This window comes from Nicotiana attenuata, chromosome 1 (assembly GCF_001879085.1).
Source record: "Nicotiana attenuata strain UT chromosome 1, NIATTr2, whole genome shotgun sequence".
Taxonomy (NCBI): Eukaryota; Viridiplantae; Streptophyta; class Magnoliopsida; order Solanales; family Solanaceae; genus Nicotiana; species Nicotiana attenuata.
In genome coordinates this window covers 22264334-22291755 of record NC_031989.1, presented here as the reverse complement: position 1 = coordinate 22291755, position 27422 = coordinate 22264334, and the positions used below count along the sequence as shown (strand labels likewise).

Here is a 27422-nt window from a genome sequence, read left to right as displayed (position 1 = left end):
ATATATATATATATATATATATATATATACACACACACACACACAGACACAAACATATCGTACCAAAATCAAAAGCATCTCCGGATCAAGTGGAGCACGCCAACTCTCGCTGATCAAGGGTCCTAAGAAGGGAGACCGTCAACTTGCCTACCTGGGCATGAAACTAGGGGTAGGCATCGGTCGGTTCGGTTCGGTTATGAATATTATCGGTTTAGCATATCGGTTATCGATTTACAAATTTGATAAACCGATAACCGAACCGATAAGATATCGATTATCGGTTATCGGTTAATCGGTTATCGATCATTATCGGTTCTGTTTACCCGATAAGATAACTCAATCTAGAGTTAAGCGAAAAAGAGAAGACAATTCATCGGAGTTAAGCAAAAAAGAGAAGAATTCGCATATAGTATACTACCCACTTCTGCATTTTGTCCGGTGGCCACAGCTGGAATAGTACTAATTCTTTAACAACGGTTTTCAAAATACATTAATAAAAATACAAAGTAGTAGCAATTTCACCTTAAAATTAACAAGTCCAAACATATAGTACTAACAGTCCAAGATAAACTAGATGTTGTTTGTCAAATGCCTAACCTGAAAAAGAAATCGTAGAACAAAACCTTGATCTGTGCATGAGCAATACTAACACAGAAATGAAAAACACCTAGAAGGCAAGAAAATGTTGTCATGTTGTCAAACCTCAGCGTACTGTATAAGACTAAAGACATACACTAGGAGTAACTAGTAAGGTATATGAAGAGTGAAGATGAAGCAACGAAAGAGTGCGGCTGAGAAAGAATAGGAGAAAATGAACTGAACCCCTCGCATATGTATATACTTAAAGGTAAAGTCATAATGTTATTAATTCTTATTGGGTTATCGGTTAACCCATTAAACAAATTGAAAAACCAAGGCCCGAACTGATAACCTAATAGTGAAAAAATTCTAAACCGTTACCGAACCGTTAACCCAATAACCCGATACCGATAACTCAATAAACAATTAACGGTTCGGATTATCGATTTTACCCGATATATGCCCAGCCCTACATGAAACGCAGGCCCCGTGAAATAGGGCGTCAGTACGAAAAATGTACTGAGTATGTAAGGCATGAAAAGCTGTACGTAAAAGGCATACATGAAACATGGAATAAAGAAATCCATCTGTAAATCTGAATAACTTAGCAAATTATAAAACATTTATAATGTTATGCACGTGTATATAAATGGCGTGCCATGCATGGGTATAGGTGTACATAACATGATCAAGCCACTAAGGGCATCCCATCATATCATCTCGGCCGCTGTGGGCAACATTATCAACATATACCAACTGATCAGATGGTGGTGCGTATATAATGCAGTAACCTTTTTCTCATACCCCATATACATAAATATATATATATATATATATATATATATATATATATATATATATATATATATATACGCATATATAACGCCATCTAATTATGGGTCAATGTACATTCGTATGAATGCAATGCATGAAAAATATGACAATAAAATCTTTCCAAGAACTTTTGGTATAATCAAAGAATCATTACTTGTTCTGTTTGAAAATCTATATCTCAGTAATTTCCGTACAATGTTATACTTTATTTAAGAAACAAAATCAAACAATTGCACGTGTTTGAGTTTTAAAAAAACTATTGTTCAAATGATATTAACAAATATTTTAGTGGTATAGATAACAACAAAGAAGGTTTGCGTAGTAATCTTAATATATCTCCCGGATAAACTTTTACAACTGCGTATTATTTTGAGACCCATGAATAGAAAATATAATAATATGTCACACGGGGAATCAAGAACACAGACCCCTAGTATTCCTATGAATAGAGTCGTTTGCTTATTTCTTCTGTATAATTTAGGTCATGCCAAAAAGAAAGAAGGAATGGCCTTAACATATCTGGAGTGGGAAAAACTCCGTATAATATTCTTGCCGAAGATTATACCGTACTTTTTTAGAACCACAAAATTTTACATTGCTACGATTCTAACCATTCTCGTTGGGAACCTTCGTGGATTGAATTAATTAGAACCGCAAGATTTGATGGAACTTAGCTTCTGTTCGTGTAGTATTTGAATTAGGAACTGCTAAATGTCTCTTGCTTTTCTGGATTTAGGGACGTTAGCCTCCTTGTCCAAATGAATGGAACAAAACATATAAATGGAACAAATAGATCTTTGCTTATTAAATTTCAATTAAATATGAGACATGGGATCGAGTTGCACGCCTGCAATGAGAGGAAATGGAAACAAGTGAAAGTGGTTTGTTTTCCCTCATTCTGTGTTTGAAGAAATCGGATGTAGTTTCTTTTGTTAGTCCTGATATTCTGTTTTATCTGCTACCCCTTAAGCATGTTCCCCTCCCAGTTTTAATTGTTTACTTTCCGCTATTATTTTATTGTACTTGTATATATATATCTGCATAGGTTTATCTGGTAGTCTGGTCTAGTTCCTACTTATTAATAAGAGGGAATAGCAGGCACCTCAAGGTCAACATGTGTGCTTCCATGAAATTAAAAATTAATCTGAGGATACTTCTGTCATTTCAAAGCTTTTACAGCTATTCATTTCATTACATAGCTTAACACGTGGATTCCAATTTTAACGCGTGGAACCAGCGCTGCTTTCTCAGCTAAATCTCGAACAACCGTGGAGAGGTAACGCCATCTCCAACTAACAAAATTCCAGAACGTCTGCTCTCACCGTCTTTCCTCTTACCATAAAGTGAAAACTTGTGTATATTTCATTAATTTTTAAAGTTAGCAGAATTTTGTATTATGGTTATTCATAATCAACTAATAGAGAAGCATGTTCAGTGATCACATAAGAAGTACAAAAATCTCCATAAGTTATCGCCTTCGCTTTCCGTGCGTTGTTATCTCATAAACAGCATAGTCAATCAATTTTAACTACGTCTTGCTGTACTGAAGCACATAAAAATTTCTTACAGCACAAAAGATAGATGAAAATACGTAACTGCCCTCATGTCGGCATGGGTGTTTTCACTTTTCACAAGGTAGCACCCTTCACGTCAATACCATACTGCTTTAACAATTTTGTACACGGATACCACATTCAGCTACAAATGAGAAGCAACAATTGACCTAGCTGTCTATTCCTAAGCAAGATTCATCTACAAATGAGAAGCACAATTAATAACCAATAGAACATGAAAACTAAACGGAATAAAACTCATCAGAACTCAGAAGAGGTCACTTATAAACTGAAATCAAACTGAAATTCTTTTGAAACTAACCGAGAAGCTAAAGCCAAAAATAGGAGAAAGAATAACATATTTTGGATTTAATGATGAGAAAGCAAGAAATTGAAATCCACTAGTAGAAATTTAAAGCGGAGTTAGGGCTCAGATTTGGTAGTGTTTGGAGATGGAGACCCAGATCTTCACATAAATCTATCATTTTGTTAGCAAATAAAAAGAAAAGGAAGTACAATAACAGAGAAAATCTCACCAGAAGTATTGTTATTGACCAAGAAAGAATCCGCGGAGAGAAATCGAGAACTGAAGGAGAAGATATGCTGATGGTATTTGAGATAGCGAAAAGATGATGGAGCCGGATGAAATTCCATGGAGAAGAAGTAGAAATATCTGTAGGTGTGTTGTTATCTCAAATGGCTTAGTCACAGAACACGTGTAAACGCTAGAACCACAAAAGTTAAGTACAAAAATAAGAAAATACCCTTGTATCTGCGCTCTTCTATATAAGTAGAATAGCCGAAGTTTATAAATATTTTTAAGTCTATCCACTTCGAAAAGTTTTAGACATACGAATTTGAAATTTGGCGTGCCTACAAATGTCCGAACTTGTCAGAATTTTTGTTTTTTGTCCGAAGTTTCACCTAAATATATGAAGTTTTTATTTGAAGTTTCATCCAAATGTCTAAAGTTGGCTGCGACTCTGTCTTCGTTCTTCAGCTTCAAGTTTCGATCCAACAACAACAAATTCAGTGTAATTCTACAAGTGAGATTGCGAAAGGGTCGTGTGTATATAGCCCTACCGGCTACCCTTACCTTGTGAAAGAAAGAGACTGTTTCCGATAGACCCTCGGCTCAGATGAAGCATAGTCACCAAGTTTCGATCCAACACTCCCGAAATTAGTCCAAAACGCTTCCAACTTTGAAAAAATGACACTGTATAGCCGTTCTTAAAATAGTAGCTCAAACAAATGTATATTTTCTGTATATATATATATATATATATATATATATATATATATATATATATATATATATATACAAATTTTAATCACTTTTTTAACTACCGAATCAAAATAGTTTCTTGCGCGGGCTAAAAGTGATAAAGCCCCGATTAGTTTCAACAAGTTTTAGCAATACCCAAACAATATTATTCAACAAATTTCGAATTCAACTTTCTTCTTCTTAGATTCAAGTCACAAAAATCAACCAAGGAGTATCATCAATCCAACCAATGAATTTCCAGCTTCAAAACAAAATATAAACTTCCTTATTATGATTTTTCGAAATTCGAATTTCAAATCAGAACTCAAATGTGAGTTTTTCATGGAATTTTATAGTTCTTCTTCAAATAATTTTTTCCCATCCAACCAACGAATTGGTTTTCCCAAAACTCTCCCATTACCCCCCCAAATCAATTTTAGTAAAATCCCGCATAGTAGTGGATTTTAAATATTTTACTATCACTATTCATGAAAATTTAGTCCCACTTCTACAAACTCACTTAGACTATCTCCAACTCTAAAATCAAATTTCACACCAAAATGGTGTAACACCAAATTTACTCCAACAATTATATCATTTTTTACACCAAAAAAGAATATTTCTTTTTATATTCTTCTCTCTCTTCTATATTATATTATTATCTTCTATTTAAATTTTGTTTTTTATTTCCTTCAAACAAATTCTATCTTTTTTCTTTTTTCATATTCATCACATATAATTCACATTCACCACTTATATAATTATTTATTATAAAATTATTTTAAAGGATAAATCAACTAAAAGTGAAATCATTAATAAAAGATAATTAAATAAATATTACATCATAGTCAAATTTAATTTAAGTACCACATAAATATTCAACTTTCGCCTCTATTCTCCCATAAATGCTCGATTAATGCATTGACGATCTAAATCTTCGTGAATTTTTGCGACAAGAACAAAACCGAATAATCGATAAAAGAAGTCAACAATTTCAACAACCACAAGCACATCACAATTTGCTACTCCGTTCTCTCAGTTTTTTAGTAATTTTGGTGCACCTGAAAATGACATACCAGATTACTAAACTTATGTTTTATGTTTTTAATGTAATTTCAATTTTAATGCATCCTCCTTTGATGTACTTTTAATTTTAATGTATTGTTAATTTTTTTTTTAAATTTTAGTTTTCACTTTTCAATTTTAGCAACATTAGATTTCTTACATTTGCAATTTTATTTTTAAATAATGATTATATTTCTTTTTATACAATTATAATAATAATAAAATTAACTTATAATTTTATATAAATATAATATATACAAAAATNCTCTCTCTCTCTCTCTCTCTCTCTCTCTCTCTCTCTCTCTCTCTCTTGAATATCCAATCTATTGGAAGCTATAATAAATATAATACACATATCTAGGTCTTATTATCTTCGTTTACGATTGATCCTTGATTCACTTTGATTGTTCTCACTTATAAGGTATATAGTATCTTTTGAGTCAAACATATACTATACTATGCTAGCGACCATTATTTTCCCAACCAATTAAAATCGGTCGAAAATCGATTAATGTTTATCGATTTCCGACCGATTTCGGTCGTTTTTGGTGGACGATTTTGCACTGTTTTTTAGTAGTGAGAGGAGAAAGAAATGAGTAGCAAATTTTGTCAAAAGTTGTCTGCAGCCTGTTCTCACGTTTGTTATGTCCATTGCCAACAACCTGTTCTTATCTGGTAAAATTTTCCTTGTCTAATTTAAGGACCCGTTTGGCCATAAATTTTGCCAAAACTTATTTGGGTAATTTTTTGGCAAATACTCTCTTATGGCAAAGGTATACACCCTACTTATTATAAATCAAAATTATTTTAAAATATCATTTTCTATAGCTACCTTTTATATTTTATAGCAAAATAAGTATTTATGGTATATACTACCATTGAAGAATGAAATAAAGCATGAAATACGCTATTTATGTTTTTCCTCTCTTAGACAGCTGGACATACTTATTTTTAAGGTGATTGATGTTACTGTATTTATTAATACATGGCGCGAATACATGTGAATACATGCGCATACAACTGGACTGCCCTGATTTTAAGCTCTTTTTATTGCTTATTCATGAATACAGCAGCGCGAATATATGTGAATACATGCGCGTACAGCTGGACTGCCCTGATTTTAGGCACTTTTTGTTGTTGTATTTATGAATACATGGCGTGAATACACGTGAATACATGCGCGTACAGCTGGACTCCCCCTGATTTTAGGCGCTTTTTACTGCTGTATTCATGAATACAGAAGCACGAATACATGTGAATACATGCGCGTGCAACTGGACTGCCCTGATTTTAGGCACTTTTTCCTGCTGTATTCATAAATACATGGCGTGAATATATGTGAATAAATGCGCGTACAGCTGGACTGCCCTGATTTTAGGCACTTTTTGCTGCTGTATTCATAAATACATGGCGCGAATACATGTGAATACATGCGCGTACAGTTGAACTACCCTAATTTTTAGGCGCTTGTTACTGCTGTATTCATGAATACAACAACATGAATACATCGAATACACTACCATAACAATTGAACAGTAGCGATAGGAAGTAATTATGAATATGGTAGTTATAGGAAGTTAATAACCACTAAACAATAGTGGTTTCTGAAAATTCCTCTTGAACTAATTATATTGTAAAAATTATGGTCTCAAATCTAATGCTTGTTGAAAAATTTGGGAAAATGACACGGTACAACCGTTCTTAAAATAATAGCCAAAAAAAAATATATTTTTTTGTATATATATTCTGTATGATATATACAAAAATTATACAAATTTTATACACTTTTCCCGCTACTGAATGTAAATAGTTTCTAGCGCGGGTTAGAAGTAATAATACCCCATCATTTTAGTACGTTTTTACATATAAATCCATATTTCGTGCCAAAAATTATGGGTTCAACTAAAACCGGCTACATCCGCCCCAATTTATACGGGCGATTCAAATAGATAAATCAGAATATGATTGTCTATTGGCATTCATTTTAATGCAAAACTAAGATGTGCCACTTACCAGAACTTTAGTGTCAAGCAAGTACCTTTTTTTTTTCTTCTAATATTGAGAGTGCAATGGTTTTCGCTGGATCCTATTTATAACAGCTATTTCTTTCTTTGGGTTTTAAATTCCTTAGTCATGTTCCATGTCTCAGGAAATAAAAGCTGCTATTTACTCACAAGCAAGTGACGAACTACAAACTTATATAATAAATCACTCTCCAACACTTAGGTTTTTCACAACAAATCCACTCATCAATTTTTGATATAACATTTTTCAAAGCACACAAAGTAGAAGCATAGTATTGAAACACAACAACACGATGTTCAAAGCCAAAGAGCTACACTTTGGCACCAAGCAGTGTCATCAGGAACTTCATGTAATCACCTGACGTGTCACCAATAACTGCATTATCAAGGCTAGTCTTGTTTGCGATGAAATACTCTCCCCTTACTTTCATCATATCAACTTCAGCTCGAGTTACAATGGCTCTAGTTAGAGAATTCTCATCAGTTCCTATCCCGACAATCGAGGCTCTTACAACCTGACAATTCCAGCATAGAAGAGAATACAACGTACAGAAGATTTCAACAACAAGAAGAGAGAATTCTGACAGAATCAGGGAAATAGCATTGCAATTGCACATTGTAGGCCCGAGATATTATAAATGGAAACATATACTGAATAGATTAAATAGTTTTCCTTGCTAGTAGGAGTCTATGCTATTGCAGGAAACTACTGCGCCGAAAACCTTCCTAGAAGGTGCTAAGTTCAGTAGTGGATAGAATTGGCATAGGAGGACTTTGGAAGCTACAGCTTTAGTTATATTTGTTTGGTCCTGTCTCTAGAGCCCAATGAGCAGGATATATATATATATATATATATATATATATATATATATATATATATATATGTGTGGTGTGGTGTGTGTGGGTGCGCTACTTTACTAAATTATCAGATACAATTAAATTAACTGGTTCTTTCAACACAATAAAGATATCGTAGCAAAGTACAGTGAACTAACATAGGAGCTGGCACATTTTTTTAGACTAATTACGCACAAAATTAACCTGTTAATAGCCACAATAACTTGAACAAGCATGAAAGTAATAAAATGGAAGGAATACTTCACCCTGGTTTGGCTGTTTAACATTGCTAATAACGACAGAGAAGAATAAAGATAAGGAGGAGATTTTATATTCTATGGTGCCGATGATAATCTAGTCTAACCAAAATATTGATATGCAATTTAATAGCACTGTCATACTTAAATCAAACATATTGTCTAAAAGATGTGATTCCACGGAGGTAGAAAACAGGAGCATGTGTTTGCCTTAACGTTATTATATTAAGGTAGGGCTGTGCTGATTTTTTGACAGATGATTTGACAGGTAAAAGGGTGTCAAAGCGATAAAAATACTTAAACCAAAATATAAAAGAAAAATGTTTCTTTATTTAGTACCTCAGCAAAATGTTTCTCTGGTGAATCAATGCACCAGATAACCACCTTCAGTATAGATTCCAGCAGACCTTTTCCACAGCTCTTAATGTCCTGTAAAAGAATCATTAAAATAGATAGAATAAATGCATGTACAACAGTACAAGAGACAAAATGAGCAAGCAGAACTAATAAGAAGAAGGTTGCGCAGGCAGCTTGCATTGTAAGAAAAGTGACCTGGTCAATGGAGAATCCATAATTTTGCTTATAGCACTCAAAAGTTGCTCTAAGCTGATGAAAATTCCTTGTGCTGAGTATCATCAGAAAATTATCAGAATCCAACTGTTTTATCCTTATTGCTTCACGAAGGATAGCAGCTTCTGCATTTGCAATACTAGGATCCACCAATTCTTTATCATATCTATAGGACCTGACTAGATCAACAAGAATCTGGCGACATCAAAACAACACATCATTTCAGTGACTTCTATAGAGGTTAGTATGTTTGACCAAAAAATATTGAAACCTTTTTGATTAAATCAATTAATGAAGATGAAGAGGTAAATCTTAGTCAAGCATAATAAACTCCAGATCTATAACCAAATCAGAAAATGATGAATCAGATGAAATAGGGGCGATCAATCTTATTGATGTTTTTCATTTCATCTCCTATCAATCGATGGAGATAATCAGTTTACATAATGTCTGAAAAATCGTTTTATCTTCTTTTTGCTAAGAAGATTACAAAGGAGAGGAAAAAGAGAAAAAGCCCCCCTTTTCTAGGAAGGTTCCCTCCCCATATATAGTCATGGAGTCCTTGCTATGTTCTTGGGTCAATGCTTCTTCATACCACGTCCGTTTTCGTCGTTCCCTGAGTATTGTTCTTCGACTTAGCGGGCACTGTGGGTATGTGGTTTGGAGCAAATCATGACTTCTTTCACCGTCCCGCTGCGTGGGCGGTATCCTAGTTGGGTCGACCACAGTGGTCAGATTTTGACCAATACAGTTAGTCCCTCCGTGTGCCGGGGTAGTCTCTTGTCGGGCCTGGCAGACGGATTATGATTTTTACACATCTAAGAGAAATCTGACCGTCTACCCTTTGGGTATGATTTTTAGATTCAAGTAATGTAACGGCGCTCTTGCGATGCCCTTGGACCGTCACGACCGTTTCGGACTCGAAGCATCGTTTAAAACGTCGTTCGTGGTTGCTGTCATTATGACACACGTTCCGAGGGGATTGAACCGTTTCACGCCCTATCAGCTTCGATTGGCGACTCTTAGGTTTCGTGCTTGAGGAATTTATGTCTCCTATAAATAGAAGGAAAGCACCATTCGATTGACACACTTCTTTGCCCTTACTTGAAAGAACTCTTTGAATCTCCTTTTCTCCTGACACTTCGGGTTTTTGATTTTTTTCGGTTAGCCAGGAACTTTCGTCTTAGTCTCTTCTTTTTTCTTGCATCCCTTTGTTTTATCAAATTGATGCAAATGGCTGGTAATTCTTCCTGTGCTGACAATTCTGCCGCGACTGCGGCGCCGGAAAGTGATGTTCCTGCCCCTGGAGGGGTAGAAGATGAGGGGGTTCCGTCGGCGGCTGAGATCTTGCCTCGCCCTGGGAAACCATGGAACGATTTCCACAGTCCTGCCGGGAGGAGCCGGAACCTGCTTCCTCTGTTATGACTGAGGAGGGGATTGCAGAGTTGAAGGCTAGATGGGGGATTCCTCACCACGTCGAAATGCTGCCGGCAGTGGGAGATGACATTATACATTTCGATCGCTCAGGATATTGTGCGTTCTAAGCTTATCCCTTTATTGTCGGGTATACGCTTCCTCTCCCTCCCTTGGTGGTAGATTTTTGCCGTTTCTACGAGGTGTGTCCGGCTCAGCTTTCGCCGTACTTGTATAAAATGTTCCTTATGCTGCTCAAGTTCGCGGAGCTTGCCGGTCGGGAGGTCACGTTGAGACACATGCTCAATCTCTTTGCTCCTCAACTCATTCGTGGTACGATGATTCATATGTGCCACCGAGGGACGAAGAGTTTGGTGGTGAAGATGGACGACAGAGCCAACCGTCGTTTTTATGAGAACTATTTCTATGTGCGGACCGAACACCTTGTGGCGGATCATACAGGGTTCCCCGAGAAGTGGAACTTCGCACATAAGTTTCTATGCCTTTAGTCGCAGTGATGGTCGACCGATTTTCATTAGGCGGTACTTACATTGTTTTTGTTTTTGCAGCCGTGAGACTACCCCCTGCTCCTGTTGATGATATCCGCGAGTGGGTGAACGCCATCCTTCCTCATACGGCGGGGGTTCGCGCATGGTCGTCCTTCTATGAGAAATATGGACGCAAGCCTCTTACCGGTAAGTAACGTCAGTTTTGTCTTTCGTTCTACTAGTTGATTTTGTTGCTCATACGTCTTTCATCGATGTCATGGAGAGTGCGGAGGGCGAGGGCTCCCCCTCTAGCATTTCGTCAGCCTATATCGTCCGCTCGCCCTGCCTTCGGGTCTACTTCTAGACCTTCGTCGAGGGCCGCTTCAGTTGAGTCTATGGTCGTGGCTGTGCGCACGGAGGCTGCCCCTCGAACGGAGATTCCGACCCCTGCCACCTACCCAACGGGGGAATCTTCCCGTGCCGAAGACGGGGAGGGGCCATCAAAGAGGCGGTGAATGGATTCCGAAACGGCTCCTTCGGCCATGGTATGTTCAGAGGGTGATCTCCCCTTGACGGGGTCCGAGGCGGGCATTGATGCTGTTCTTCCTGCAGAGATAGAGCCAGCCGTTGCGTCCGCCCCATCGACGGAGATCCCGACCGCTATGATTGGCCAACAACCTGCCGCGACGGGGAATCAGAATCCTGAGGCCGTTGTTATTGCTTTGGACGTGCCTTCATCTTCGATGCCGGGTCGTGCTTCTTCTTCGGCCATAGAGAGGGGAAAAAGCGTCATAGTTGATGATTACGAATCCGAGTCTAATATTGATCCTGATGATATCAGGATGTTCGAAGAAGGCCTTACCCGTACGGTGGTACATGCGGGGGCCCCACCCGTATACTTGAAATCCCGTCGGATATTAACCTCCTGGGGGATACGGAAGACCTGGTCCCGCAGTTTGACCTCTTGTGTTCTGCCGCCGAGAGTGAAGCTCTTCGGGACGTCCGTGACATTGATTTGATGCACGAGGTGGCTGCTATGGTCCTGAGGGTAAGTTTTCTCTTCCCTATTGTGTTCTTTTCATCCTTGTCGACCTTGGCCTTAAATCAATTTTTTGTTTTTCAGACGTACATGGTGGAGATTGAGAGTGCTCGTAGGGCCGACACTCGGGCCAAGATTTTTCTGACGATGTTGGAGAAATATCGGCGCTACCGCAACAAGTGCCGTGAGATGCACGAGCGGCTGAGGGCGAATGCAGGTGATCGATCCCTTGGTGAGGAACTGGAGAAGAGGGATCAGGAGCTGATGCAGGCTATTCGCAGGAGTAGCGAGCTTGAGGAGCAACTTCGTGTAAAGGACGAAGAACTCGAGGTGGGCAAGGGAGTTGCCGCAGAGTGTGAGCATTTTCAAGCGAGGTTGCGATCGATGCAGACTGAGTTGGATCAGAATGCCGTCAGGATCGAGGCGATGAGCGCGGAATGGATGGGAAAATTGGCCGAGCTGGAGAGAAAGGTCGCCGGACTGGAGAATATCGAGAGCGCCTGGTCGGCGGCTTTGGCGAGGGCGGCAGCTCTAGAGAACACTATCCGCGTCCTCCAATCCGAGCATGAATCAGAAAGGGCGACAGCCACGCTAAGAGAAGCGAGACTCGAGGAGCGTATTGGTGAGATCGACCGGGAAGCGTCAACCTTGGGGGATCGGGTCGCTGCTCTTGAGGCTGAAAAGGAGCAACTGTTGGCTCAAGTCGAGTCTTGTCCTGCCGCCGTTCCCCGTCATTTGCATGAGCTCTAGGTTCACGCTGAGGCCCAGCGGTACATATATAAGAGTTTGTGGAGGCGGGCAATGTTTTCGAGGCTGCATATGAAGGAGCACGGGCGAAGGCACGAGAGGCTCGTGTTAACTGCGGATATGATCCTGCAACGCCGGTGGCCGACGAGGGACTTCCTGGAGAGGTTGATGAAAAGGGCGGCGGTGATGACGCCGAGTGAAAAAATTGTTGTTTCTGTGTTTATTTTTATTTGTATTCCGTCGATTTTAGCCGTATATAATCAGCGGCTGTTTCTGCAGCAGCTTTATATAAAGAGGAATTTTTCATTGTCGTATACCTCCTGTTCTTTTTGCTTTTCGTAATTTTGGCGCAAAGAGGTAGATTTCCGTGCGGTGAATTCCCGATTCTCAGGGAATTCAATATCACACGGATTGAGTAGGATTTTGGCGACGACTTTAGCTGTAGGGATGGTATTTTCGAACTTATGTCGAAGCATTATCCCGTCACAGTTCGAGTGGTGTCGAGCTCCTTTCTCTAACCCGTCGTGAGTCCTAGTCCTCTTTAGCGATGGCTCTTGGCCTTAAGGGTGTTATTTCGAACTTTTCGAAATGTTAACCCGTCGTTGTTCGATCGAAGTCGAACTCTTCTCTTTGGCGATGGCCCTTGGCCTTAAGGGTGTTATTTCGAACCTGTCGAAATGTTGACCCATCGTTGTTCGACCGAGGTCGAACTCTTCTTTTTGGCGATGGTCCTTGGCCTTAAGGGTGTTATTTCGAACTTGTTGAAATGTTAACCCGTCGTTGTTCGACCGAAGTCGAACTCTTCTTTTTGGCGATGGCCCTTGGCCTTAAGGGTGTTATTTCGAACTTGTCGAAATGTTAACCCGTTGTTGTTCGACCGAAGTCGAACTTTTCTTTTTGGCGATGGCCCTTGGCCTTAAGGGTGTTATTTCGAACTTGTCGAAATGTTAACCCGTCGTCATTCGATCGAGGTCGAACTCTTCTTATTGGCGACAGCCCTTGGCCTTAAGGTGTTATTTCGAACTATTCGAAATGTGAACCCGTCGTTGTTCGATCGAAGTCGAACTCTTCTTTTTGGCGATGGCCCTTGGCCTTAAGGGTGTTATTTCGAACTTGTCGAAATGTTAACCCGTCATTGTTCGACCGAGGTCGTACTTCTTCTTTTTGGCGATGGCCCTTGGCCTTAAGGGTGTTATTTCGAACTTGTCGAAATGTTAACCCGTCGTTGTTCGACCGAAGTCGAACTTTTCTTTTTGGCGATGGCCCTTGGCCTTAAGGGTGTTATTTCGAACTTGTCGAAATGTTAACCCGTCGTTGTTCGATCGAAGTCGAACTCTTCTTTTTCGCGATGGCCCTTGGCCTTAAGGGTGTTATTTCGAACTTGTCGAAATGTTAACCCGTCGTTGTTCGACCGAAGTCGAACTTTTCTTTTTGGCGATGGCCCTTGGCCTTAAGGGTGTTATTTCGAACTTGTCGAAATGTTATCCCGTCGTTGTTCGACCGAAGTCAAACTTTTCTTTTTGGCGATGGCCCTTGGCCTTAAGGGTGTTATTTCGAACTTGTTGAAATGTTATCCCGTCGTTGTTCGACCGAAGTCGAACTTTTCTTTTTGGCGATGGCCCTTGGCCTTACGGGTGTTATTTCGAACTTGTCGAAATGTTAACCCGTTGTTTTCGACCGAAGTCGAACTCTTCTTTTTGGCGATGGCCCTTGGCCTTAAGGGTGTTATTTCGAACTTGTCGAAATGTTAACCCGTCGTTAGTCCCAGTCTTCGAGAGAGTTTTGCGTGTCTTCTGGGGGAGTCCCAGTTTTTTGCTCAACTCGTGTGTTTCCTTGGTGAGTCCCAGTTTGCTTAATTTGTTTGCATTGGGGAGTGTGATGTCGGGGAGTACTGAACGTTGCTATCCTGCCAATGCTTGCTTTATCCGTGTATTGGGGTCTCCCTGTTAAACCCCCCCCCCCCTGTTATTCGGCCTGGAGAGCTCGCCAGTGGGCGGGGCGATAGACTGTCCTTTGTGCTTCGGTGATGCCCCCCTTGCTGCCTCGTTCAAGACCTCCTCGAGAGAACCCGAGTGGGACAAAACCCGGGTGAGGGGAAGGGAGTGCGACCGTAGAGGACGTCATTTTCCAGAGGTTGACGTGTTTGAGATGGGCGATATTCAGGATATTTTGTAATAGTTCTACTCTCTAGTTGGGATGCTCCTCTGCTCGCTCGCCCATGCGGCGCTTGTGTTCCTGTTTAAGCGAACAACAGAAGGTGAACCAAGATGAGATTTTCCTTACCTCAGTCCGATGGGTCGATGGACGAGGGTAGCCTCATAGTGCTGTTCGCTCTCCCTGACGTTTAAGTGGTTGATGGGATGGTGGTTTGTGGGTTCGGCAGCCGCGTTTGGCCTTCTTTTCTTCCTCTCCTTTTCTTTTAAACATGCCCTGGTTCTGCGTGGGTTGGGTTTGTCTTAGCTCGTTCGTGGATCATTCGGTGCGTGGGACACCCCTTAAGATGCGCCCATCCTCTTGCGGGATTTGCACAACCGGCGCCATCTTCTTTTGCAAGCTTTGCGTGGACATTGGTTGTAACTTCTGCTTCTATGCAGCATCATGCTTTGGATTAGCGCGTGAGGTTTACTTACCACTTTCTTCGGTGGATGATTATGGGCTTCGATCTGAAGGAGACTAGGAATTTTGACTAAGAAATCCCCACAGACGGCGCCAAATTGTTTGACCAAAAGATATTGAAACCTTTTTGATTAAATCAATTAATGAAGATGAAGAGGTAAATCTTAGTCAAGCATAATAAACTCCAGATCTATAACCAAATCAGAAAATGATGAATCAGATGAAATAGGGGCGATCAATCTTATTGATGTTTTTCATTTCATCTCTTATCAATCGATGGAGATAATCAGTTTACATAATGTCTGAAAAATCGTTTTATCTTCTTTTTGCTAAGAAAATTACAGAGGAGAGGAAAAAGAGAAAAAGTCCCCTTTTTCTAGGAAGGTTCCCACCCCATATATAGTCATGGAGTCCTTGCTATGTTCTTGGGTCAATGCTTCTTCATACCACATCCGTTTTTGTCGTTCCCTGAGTATTTTTCTTCGACTTAGCGGGCACTGTGGGTATGTGGTTTGGAGCAAATCATGACGTCTTTCACCGTCTCGCCGCTTGGGCGGGATCCCAGTTGGGTCGACCACAGTGGTCAGATTTTGACCAATACATAGTAACACAGTAATGCATCATCGCAAGCAATCATCATAAAGCGTGCTATTTAAACTGATAATGAATCATCAGCTAGGTAAGATATCTTCAGTACTCTACATGCATCCTACCAGATCTACTGTAAGACAATTATGATTTCATAGTATCTTTAGATATTTCGAAGGAGGTTGGTTAAAAAGGTTGTATCCTTAGGACTAGATGTGACTAGAAGTGACCATACGTACCTTTCGTACAGGCATAGGGACATTTGCTGTGATATCTTCTTCAAATGAACAGTTGAAAAGGCCACAATATGCTTGTCTCACAGCGACCAGATGATTAGGAGATGATGCACAGGCTATCTCTACTATCACTTGTAACTGAGTGATGGTTTTCTTTCTTGACTTTAAGGCTTCATTTGCTAGTCGTGCATCTCTTTCAGAAGGGTCATATGTCCACAGGATTACAGCATTCTATCACACACATGAAAAGCTAAAATTAGCACTTGAAAACTTGGGTATATAACCAAGCTCAAATAGAGACTGAGCATATATATTATAGTTCTATCAAAAGTATTGTGTATATAAGTGCCACATCTACCTGCAAAAAAATCGACCAGTCTAAAAGGTATGACACACGCAACTTTATTTCGAGCACTCAATCAGGTCAGTGCTGACGATATTTAGAAATGAATTTAAAAAATATCCCCAATAAACTAAGAATCTCTCAGTCTCACGCATATATTGCTGCCTCCACTTAGGACTAACCTATAAGAAACAACTTAAAGGAGTAGGAGAAGCAAGAACAGTCATTGATACTAGGTATTTTAATATGAAAAGAACAATTTATACCCATATAAGGACTACAAGTTTCAGTAAAATGGCAACTTGTATAAAAAGTCAATCTAAAGTTCCATAACTGGCAATTTTTACTAGCACCAGATTTAAGGCCTAAGATCAATAGTAATGAATATTCTGGAACAAATGGATGTTCATTCTATTATAATTATGCGCACACACTTTGCACCAGGTTAATTCTAGAAAATCAAGGAAACAAAACACTATTCAACTTTATAAATTAGAAGTAATGAAAATTTGCATAACTTTGCAGATTCACAACATTCCAAATTTAACATTCTACTGAACCAATGCTATCAAATTGAAAGCCAATTATCGAAGTGAGCAAATAATTAGGTCCTAACAATGTAAGAGAAGAGATTGTACCCTGAAATCACCAGATAATTCAGCAAAAATGTCATCGACAAGAGACCTGTTGTAAAGCTGCTGATAGGTTTCTCTGATCTTCTTCCTCTGGCTTGCATTTCTGTGCCCCAACACCGATATCACTGATTTCTCATTAGTTCCCAGTCCTACACAAAACCACTAACCTAATCTCTGTCTTTTATATCAATTAACAAAAAAATAAAACAACTAATCTCTTTCTGTTCCAGTTTAAAAAAAAAACTTCCTTTTGTTTTCCCCAATCAAGTTGCTACTAGGAGTAGTAATTTTTGTACATATAACAACCAAAATTGCAACTAGCAGATTATATTTGCATTAATCAAAGAAAAGTAAATAAAGTAACAAAAAGGAAGGAAATTAGGAGAGACCTTTGAAGGCTTTCACGAGAGTTTCACAGTCTTCAGTAGGAGAAGGAACAACATCTGGTATTCTCACTGTACCCATTTCTTCTCTTCTTCACCCAGAAAATTGCAACTTTTCCTTTTCTGTTTCTAACCCTTTCCTTCAGTTATTTTTGTTTCTAACGCTTTCAGTTATTTTTCCCTCTCCTTCATGAAAGAGAAGGGGGGGCAAAACCGGAAATAAAGACTTTGTAGCTCCCTGCCCGTAATGCCCTTATCTTTCGTTTGGACTTTAATACCCCCACATTGATTTTCACTTACTCCAAACTTCTGCACTTCTCCTTTGTACGCGTGCCCTTTTTTTTTTTTTTTTTTTTTTAATTCGATCAATTGCAAGAATGATATCAAAAAACATTTTTTAATTTTTTTTTTTTTCGAAATATAGTGACTATTCGATCTGAGCTGAAGGGGATGCTACAACTCCATGCTCAACAGTTTCAAAAATGACATTCTATATTACTTTACTATCATTATAATAATAATAAAGTAATATAGAATGTCATTTTTGAAACTGTTTAAGGGATAACTGTCAGCTCCATGTATTTTTTTAATTCACTAGCCTGAGTAATTTTAATTCGCATTATGTATAATTCATTAAAGGGGGAACGTTCCTTATTATGAATAGTTTTTTCATTTTAAAGGTTCGAATTCAAAATTTTTGATTAAGAGAAGAGAGATCGCATCAGTCGCTGCTCAATGTTATTTCAGCTATCTTCTAGTATTATTTCCATTTTGCCCAGATATCACCGGGTGAGCATATCGTTTTCTTATCAGCCAAAAGTTTGGAGTTCATTTGTTGGCTTCTTGACGTAAAATGTTCTTTAATACTCTGTTGGTAAGAGAATTTCACCTGAAATAGTGTGAATGATTTGAATATTACACTTGAAAAGGAGAAAGAAAAATAGATTATTGTATTACATAAACAACTTTAGCATGGAGTGCGATATCATGATGAAGAGATAAGCTATTCTCCGATTTCTTTATATTGTTTAGTAATCATCTATTACCTTGATACTCACTATTCGGATTAACAATTTGAATTCGTGCCGCGTGAAGTTATTCAATGGGAAACCGCTCCCTATCAAGAATTCTCTATTCTTTGAACTCGAACCTGAAACCACTAATTAAGAGTGAAGAGATCTCATCCACATCACCACATTTCAAGGTGTATTCTCCTATTTCATTGCAAGTTCCATTCACACGTATTCAGTATTCTTGGGCCTAATCAACAATCATATGCTGATTTTCTAGTTCTTACAAATGTATTTATTCCCTGTTTCGCCTAATTAGGTACCTAAATTATCAAATAACTAGTAAATTATTTGAATCGACCAAATACTTCATAAACTGTTCGATAGTCGAACCTTATTATAACTTTTACTCTTAAATCAGTACAAATGTTCGATAAATAAGTCACACTAGAAACTTATAATTAATACCAAATTTTACTTAAACAGTATACACGTAATATCAGGTCAAAGCTAGATGTATATGAATATTAAAGAAAACAAAGAAAAAGTATATTGTCTCGCCTAACGCGTTCTTGTTGTTAATTGAAGGGGCATATACATGACGGAACGTGTCGAGTAACAATATAATATTGACAGAAATTAGACGGATAAATTTTATAACTAAATAGAAAAATTTATCGCTAATTCCATTTAGCAGTGGATTAGCAACAAATTATTAATAAAATTTGTTACCTACTAGCAATTTAGCGACGAAGTTCGCAGTGAAGTCTTTTTTTTTTTTTTGTGAGTAATAACATGCATTGTTGTGCCACAATTTGGGATTGCACCTAACACGACTTTGACTAATGATAGAATAGACATAATTACAATATTAATCTGAACACAACGTGCTTAACAGTTAACAAACACATTGAGCAAAATCCTTCTAGTTGACTTCAAAGCACCATACGCGAGGAAAACAAATCAAATAATAATAATTGTTAAGGAGGGAGCAAGCAATCGAATTGATTACATGTCACTTGTACATATGATTGGACAAATAAATAACTGAATGCTGGGATAGGGCAAATCAAGCTTAGCTGTATAGAATCATGGAAATAGATACCGAACATTATCGATCTGTTCCACAAAGTCACTTATAATTTTAATTAAATAATTTCTAGATCAACTTAGGAAAATTCTTAGAAGTTCTTAATAAATAAAAATCTATGAGTTCAAGAATTACCTGAAGCTACATACTACCAACCAACCAAATAGTTATAATGTAACTTTGACTTATTATATACCTAAATCAGCGAAATTAGGTCAATTATAAACCGAGAATAACAAAAACTATGATAATAGTATAAGATAATTTTGTTTTGTTACCCAACTAATTTTGATTTGAATTACGTAGGATCCAAGAATGAAAACAACACTCCTACCAATTTTTTTCAATTATTTAATTGTCAAATTCGAAGCCTCTAGTTAAGAATGGAGTGATCTCATCTACCGACCATATATCTTTGTTGTATAAGACAATATAACTTTTTATAAATGGAAACAAGCTAACCTTAAATCTTGATCCACCTTTTTCTCATGGAGTCGTTTAATTCATTATAGGAAACTTACTGGAATATTCAAAGAGGAAACATAGGTCATAAATAAAATGGAAACCAACGATAAATATTTATTTTTCTTTCTTTTCTCTTGCTGCATCTCTTCACATGGCATTAAGCACCACAAGATATGGTCAATCTGATTATTTCACACCTGTCTCATTTTATAATATTTTCTCTTTTACTTTTTATGTAAATTTTCTAATTTTAGTGATCCAAAGACTGGACGACTGGACGTACGTGCCGATTACTTGTTGTTCAGATAATTAATTATTTGATGAAGTCTTGCTATTCATATTTGTAATTGTAATATTCAATTAATTAGTGACCCCCCCCCCCCCCCCCCCCCCCAAATTAAATCTCACGCCAAACTAAATTTTTTTCTTCATCTTTAGTTTTACAAAAGATCTCCAGAAGCTGTCTTGGACATGGTTTAATTTCCATTTTTGAAACATGGCATAGGGAAAAACAACCATATTAAATAAGTAGTACATGATTTCGTAGAGGCATGGATATTTTGGTAACGGTTGGAATAATGTGGATGTGAATAAATATGATATGAGATTTTCAAATTTAAAAAGTGGGAAGACATTATGTCAATTAAATATTACATTGAGCTCAAACACACAAATTAAAAATCGTTACCGTATTCTCATTTTTTTAGAGACATAAAGCGTGTGTGCATATGTAAATTTTTAAGATAAAAATAATCTATTCTGAATCAATTGTTCTAAATTATAAATCCGTCTCGATTACTATATGAGTTTTTTACTTTCAGCTTGTCACTTTGCTTTTATAAATATATCAAGCGTTTGTTGATGAATTCATTGAGATCCCAAGATACATCGTAATGGAGAAAGAAATGAAATTGATATAACTTGATCGAAAAATGCTATTTAATGGGGAAAAAACAAAAAAAAGAAACGTTTCTTACTCTATCAAAATAAGTTATAACAGCTAAAGTAAGTTACAACCTAGATTTTGCTTCGATTAGTTATAAACCGCTGGTATTGGTAAGTAGATGCCTAAACTACACAAATTATGTTAGACATCTTTATTAATTACTAGGAAAAAATAAATAAGGACGTGCAAGGCCCATGGTACATAAAGAATTAAAAGCAGATTGTCGAGCATTTATTAAACATTAAATTAAGAAGATATCATAAAGATTTAATTTAATTAAACAAGTACTTAACGACATTTGACTTTTATTTGTTTAATAACACGAGGCGTTACAAGCTGTAGTTTGATGAACAGGGGAAGAAGCAGGAATTGAATGGCCACGTCTTTATAATTTTATATTCTTTACTTTAATATTAGTTATTGTACCGAGGGCTACGTTGGTCTTTTCTAATTTGGTCAAACTTGTATAACCGGCTTTCCTAATCGAAATGACAGAAGTACCCCTAATAACCCATATAAATATAGTTCGAATTGAATCACAAATCCCACCTCTTAAACTCTCTCTTCTCTCTCAAAAATCAAACACAGAGAAATTACCCAAAGAAAATGTCAGAGGCTAATGCATACGCAGCTCTCACCAAGGCTTTCTCAGGTTATTTTCCATTTCTTCTTCTAAAACTGGAATTGTTACAGTTTATAAGAGTTAAATAGTAGAAGATTTTACCTTCCTTCAATATAATATTTTTGTTTACACAAAATTGTAGGACTTGGTGTGGATGAAAATTTATTCATCTCAACACTGGGAAAATGGAATCGGCATCAGAGGGAAATCTATAGGGTTAGCACCCCTGGATTCTTCAAAGAAGATGAACGCCAATTCCAGAGATGGGACGATCACCATATCCTACAGCTTCGCCAAGAATTTTTGCGTCTTAAGGTACATTTATATTTTTATTTTAATTATTCGTAAGAACTTTGTGAAATCCTATGTAAAAATATGATAATACATTAAGGAATCTATATGTTTTAAAGTTACAGAATTTTGATAGTGAAATATATTTTTATTGTAATTTTGTAGGATGCAGTGGTAATATATACAATGCACCCATGGGAAAGAGATGGTCGTTTGTTTAAGGAGGCATTGTTATTGAAAGTACCTCAACTTAATGTTCTAATTGAGACTGCTTGTACTAGATCTTCTGAAGAGCTTTTGGGAGCAAGAAGAGCCTATCATTCCCTTTTTGACCACTCAATTGAGGAAGACATTGCTCACCGTATCCAAAATCCTGAAAGAAAGGTCTTTTTTTTATTTTTTTTTATTTATATAAATTGATAGTATATAAAAAGAATTTGCCCATTTAATTTCTCATAACATGTGTTCATGATCGTTCGTGTCTACTTTTAAATTCGAGGATGAGAGCTTGCCAATAATACTGTTAATTGGGCTTGAGATGTGGATCCTTGGGCTACGTACATTTATTCTAAGATTTCATATTGTCCATAAAAATGGGTAAAAAAGCACGTGCTAGCCAGTTTTCGGACTGGTCATTCAAAAATAGCCAGCGTTTGCAAAGTCATTGAAAAATAGCCACTATTTTTCTGCAACACGGAAAGTTCCAGCATAATATACTGGAGATCGGTGCACTTGTGTATGAACTTCCAGCATATTATACTGGAACTCCAACACACGGAAAGTTCCAATATAATATGCTGGACCGGTATATTATACTGGAGTATTTTTCCGGATTTTGAACAATGTTTTCGTTCAGATTTATCTTTACATGAAAAGTGGCTAAATTTCGATTACTTTTGAATGGCTATTTTTGTATGACCACTTGTAAATCTGGCTATTTTTGAATTCCTTCCTAAAAAAGGAGGAAAGATATAATTTTATGTGGTAACTCCATCTACTTAAAATTGACGGACCTATAATTTTTTTAGTTATACTAGATCTAATTCTATTTATTTTTTGGCCGAAAGTTTCTAGTCTTCTCATTCTCATTGTTTTTATCATTGTTATTATTATAATTATTATTTTCATATGTATGTTTGATTAATATTATGACTGCAATATTTGGAAAGGTTTTTCCATTAATAACGTACCATTTTGTTATGACAAACAGCTTCTAGTAGCTCTAGTGACTTCTCACCGTTATGAAGGGCCAAGAGTAAACGACGATCTTGCAAAATCTGAGGCTAAGGTATTTGTGAATGCACTAAAAGATGCTAAGAAGAATCTCGTTGAAGATGATGAGATTATGAGGATCCTTTCACACAGAAGCAAGCTTCATCTTAAGGCTCTCTATAATCACTACAAGGAAATGACTGGCAACTACCTGGACGAGGTAAGAATACAAAATAAAAGAAATTTAACTTTTGTATATGTTATACTATCAGATTAAGATGACCTATAATAATCGGTATATCTTATAGTTGCCTTAATTTGATATCCTATAAAAGGACAAATACCTCTACCCAGAAAAGAAAAGAAAAAAAAATCCTTAGTTAACCGCAACGAACCCCCCCAAAACCCCCCCCCCCCCCCCCCTAAAAAAAAAAAAAAAGGAAACAAGAAAGGAAAAAGAAATAATCCAAAAATTTATTTAATCCCACAAAACTTATAGATATAATGTATTGACCTATGACAATGTATATATATAGGGTGTTAAAAAGGATTTAATATCTAATACATAAATCGTTAGGAGAAGAATTAATTTGTGACTTTTCATCAATGTATGACTAGTGTCAATTTTTTTCTTCAGGATCTTGATGGTGAATTGACCTTGAAACAAGTTGTTCAATGCCTTTGTTTACCTCAAACCTACTTCAGCAACGTAAGTAGCAATAACAAAACTGATCTTGTATTTCTCACATTTTTGCTTGAACTATTTTGGTATTGTTTTTCCTCTCATTTTCAACTTCTTATTCCATAGATATTGATCGCGTCCTTAAGATTGGATGTGGATGAATCTGCTAAAGACTCAGCCACTCGAGTGATAGTTACAAGAGCAGATGTTGATATGAAGCAAATCAAAGAAGAATTCCACAGCAAATATGGAACCACCTTACCTGCAAAGATTGAAGAAGTTGCTAATGGAAGCTACAAGGATTTCTTGCTTACTATAATTTCAAAATCTGACTAATTAATGTTGGCCAGATTTTGGCATTATCCAAATTTTCCATCAATTGTTGCATGTTCTCAGATGCTTGTTTTGCCCTCTGCTTTAATTTGTTTTGAAGTCCTTTGCTCAATACATGTATGATTTCAATGTTTCCATTTCAAATAAACAATTTTAATATCATATTTTTCAGCTTCCTAATTCAACTTATCTTCTAGTATATCTTTTTGTGTTGTATTAATTTTAAAAATAATGGAGCTCTTGTAAGAAAAATCAGTAGATAATATTGACCAATAACAAGAAGGAAACAAGAACAACTTATCGAAAAATACTGTGTCGTGGCAAGCCACCACCTTGAAAGCAATTTCGGCCCGACTGGGTGCAAATCGTTAAGACCGGTCGCTTCCCAAGGTTCCATAGCACCTCCAAACACGTGCACTCATGGATGAAAGTTTGAAATTTGCACAAAACAATTGCCAGAAAAGAAGAGAAGATGAAGGTATTTTCTGTGTTGGATAATTCACAAAGAAGACTGCCTTTGGTAGGCAAAGCTGTTGGACAGTTGCAGATGAAGAAATTAATTTGTAGCTGTTACAGAAATTAAAAATGGAGCTGTTATAAAAATTAACTACAGCTGTTACAAAAGTTAAACACAAATGTTACAAAAATTAAAGCATGGCAGTTACAAAGAAATAAATGGGAGGTTACAAAATTCAATTCAAAGAGAATGAATTTGGACATATTCTGGTAAGCTCAAAAAATGAAGAAATAATTTTAGCAAAATCAGATTTGAATTGGGCCTCACGTATATCTCGCATGCGGGGGGGGGGGGGGGGGGGTTTTGGACAAATCGACCTGTTTTGCCTTCAGGATCAATTTCTTATGTGCGCGAGACCACTCCCTTTACTAGCTTTTTACAAGCCCAACAAAGAGTAATTCAATATAAAGAGAAGAAAGAAACTTTCCACAATAGATGAGGGGCATTTTGTCTTTCACAAAAGACAAAGAAGTAAAGAAGGAAAACTATAAAAAAAATCTTTGACTTTGCATTACCAAAGATAAATAATACCAACAATCCCCCACTAATGCAAAGGAAAAATAGAATAAGAGCCATTTCTGGGCAAAAGAAGAAATATGTACTTAAGTGTCAATATCTTTCGATTTGAATTGACATGTTGTGAAATATGGCAACAACTAACATCCACAAAGTGAAGTACTCTTGAATTGAATGAACATTACTTGAGACCCCTACAACATATACTATATCCTTAATTTTATGCAAACCCCGTAATACTAATAAAGTGCTTTTATGGTCATGCACATACCTTGGGTCTCATGAGTGATCTAGAAAGACATCCCAAGTCTTCAATAAAAGGCGACAACACATTTACACTCACGTAGGTGATTCCATCAGGTCTATTTACACATAGACCACAAAATCCTTCTAAAATAGTAGAAAATTTATTAAAATGCAACACCAATCCATAGTACCTCTCAAATACCTTAACAAACGAAGAAGAGCATTCCAGTGTTCACTACTGGGGTTGTGAGTATATCTACTCAATCTACTAACAGCATAAGCAATATCAGGTCGTGTATAATTCACGAGAAATATTACACTACCAATTATCTAAGCATATTCAGTTTGATAAATATCGTATTCCTTATTATTTCTCAAGTGTATGCTAGGATCATACGGAGTTCTCACAGGTGCTACATCAAAACAATAAAACCTTTTCAACATTTTCTCAATATAATGAGACTGAGATAACGAAATACCATTAGAAGTTTAATCCCTAAAATCACACCTGCTTCTCCAAGATCTTTCATTTCAAGTGTAGAAGACAAAAAATTCTTAGTCTCATTAACAATATTCACATTAAGGGCAAAGATTAACATGTCATCCACATACAGACATACAATCACACAATCTGATCCAATCGTTTATGAATAAATACAAGTATCAGATGCATTAACAACAAAATCATTACCCGCTAATGTGCTATTAAACTTTTCATACCATTGCTTAAGTGCCTGCTTTAGACCATAGAGAGACTTTCTCAATTTGCATACTTTATTCTCCTGTACTTGGATCACAAATCTCTCAGGTTGAGATATATAGATCTCTTCCTCTAAATCACCATTTAGGAAAGCCGTTTTAACATCCATTTGATGTATCACTGAATTATGAATAGCGGCTAAAGCAACAAGAGTTCTAATAGTCGCTATCTTAGTCACGAGAAAATAAGTGTCAAGTAATCAATGCCTTTCTTTTGGTTAAAACCCCTATTAACAAGTCCAGCCTTATATTTCTCAATTGTACCATCAGGTTTCAATTTCTTCTTAAATATCCACTTGCTAACTTATGGGTTTACAACCTTTAAGCAAATCAAACAAGTCCCAAGTGTGATTAGAAATTATAGAGTCTAATTCACTTTTAATGGCCTCTTTCCAAAAACTAGCATCTATTGACCTCATTGCTTTATTATAAGTCTTAGGGTCTTCTTCTATTAAATAGATTGACACTAATTCATCACTCAAAATATCAAGATCAATATTTCTAGTCAAGAAAGTAGTGATAAAGTCAGGATCAAAGCTAGCTTCAATTCTACGTCTCTTACTCCTTCTAAGTTTTCATGCTCATTAGCAGTAACATTAGAAGAAGGCACAATATGAGAATTAACGGACATAGATGTAGAAGCATTATTAGGCACATCACTAGGCAAATTATTTTTTAATAGAAAAACATGCTAAAAAAATTCTGCATCTCTAGATTCACAAATAGAACTATCATTCAAAGACATAAATCTATACGCAATACTATTTTGAGCATAACCAATAAAAATAACATCAAAAGTCTTGGGTCCAATAGTTACTTGTTTAAAATCAGGTAGACCAACCTTAGCCAAACACCGCCACACTTTTAGAATTTTCAAGTTAGGGGCAAACCCTTTCCATAACTCATACGAGGTTTTATCTAACTTCTTATGAGGGACTTTATTAAGAACATAGCATGCGGATAAAATAGTTTCCCTCCACATATTATCAGATAAACCTGAACTCAAAAGCATAGAATTCATCTTTTTCTTAAGGGTTATATTTTTTCGCTCGGCTATACCATTTTGTTGGGGAGTATAGGGAGCACTAACCTCGTGTATAATACCACTTTTCTCACAAAAAGCTTCTAGAGTATTAGTACTATATTCACCACCCCTGTCAAACCTAAGTCACTTGATTTTTCTGTCTAATTAATTTTCTACTTCTGCCTTGTATTTCAAAAACATGCTTTCAGCCTCATCTTTTGACTTAAGAAGATATACC

The 27422-nt window shown here is 36.9% G+C and overlaps 2 protein-coding genes across 2 annotated transcripts; one reads left to right on the top strand and one right to left on the bottom strand.

The window, feature by feature from the left end:
- LOC109215169 (annexin D3-like) lies at positions 7437-17718 on the bottom strand. The gene is made up of 6 exons (XM_019379211.1): positions 17478-17718; positions 17092-17237; positions 16114-16341; positions 8966-9178; positions 8753-8842; positions 7437-7834 (listed from the first exon to the last, which is right to left on the bottom strand). Exons 1-6 carry the CDS (start codon positions 17551-17553, stop codon positions 7631-7633), a joined length of 957 nt encoding a protein of 318 aa, XP_019234756.1. The 5' UTR covers positions 17554-17718; the 3' UTR covers positions 7437-7630.
- LOC109215082 (annexin D4-like) lies at positions 21534-24304 on the top strand. Its single transcript, XM_019379132.1, has 6 exons — positions 21534-21634; positions 21747-21919; positions 22061-22279; positions 23106-23327; positions 23745-23816; positions 23916-24304. The coding sequence occupies exons 1-6, from the start codon at positions 21589-21591 to the stop codon at positions 24123-24125; spliced, it is 942 nt and encodes a 313-aa protein (XP_019234677.1). The 5' UTR covers positions 21534-21588; the 3' UTR covers positions 24126-24304.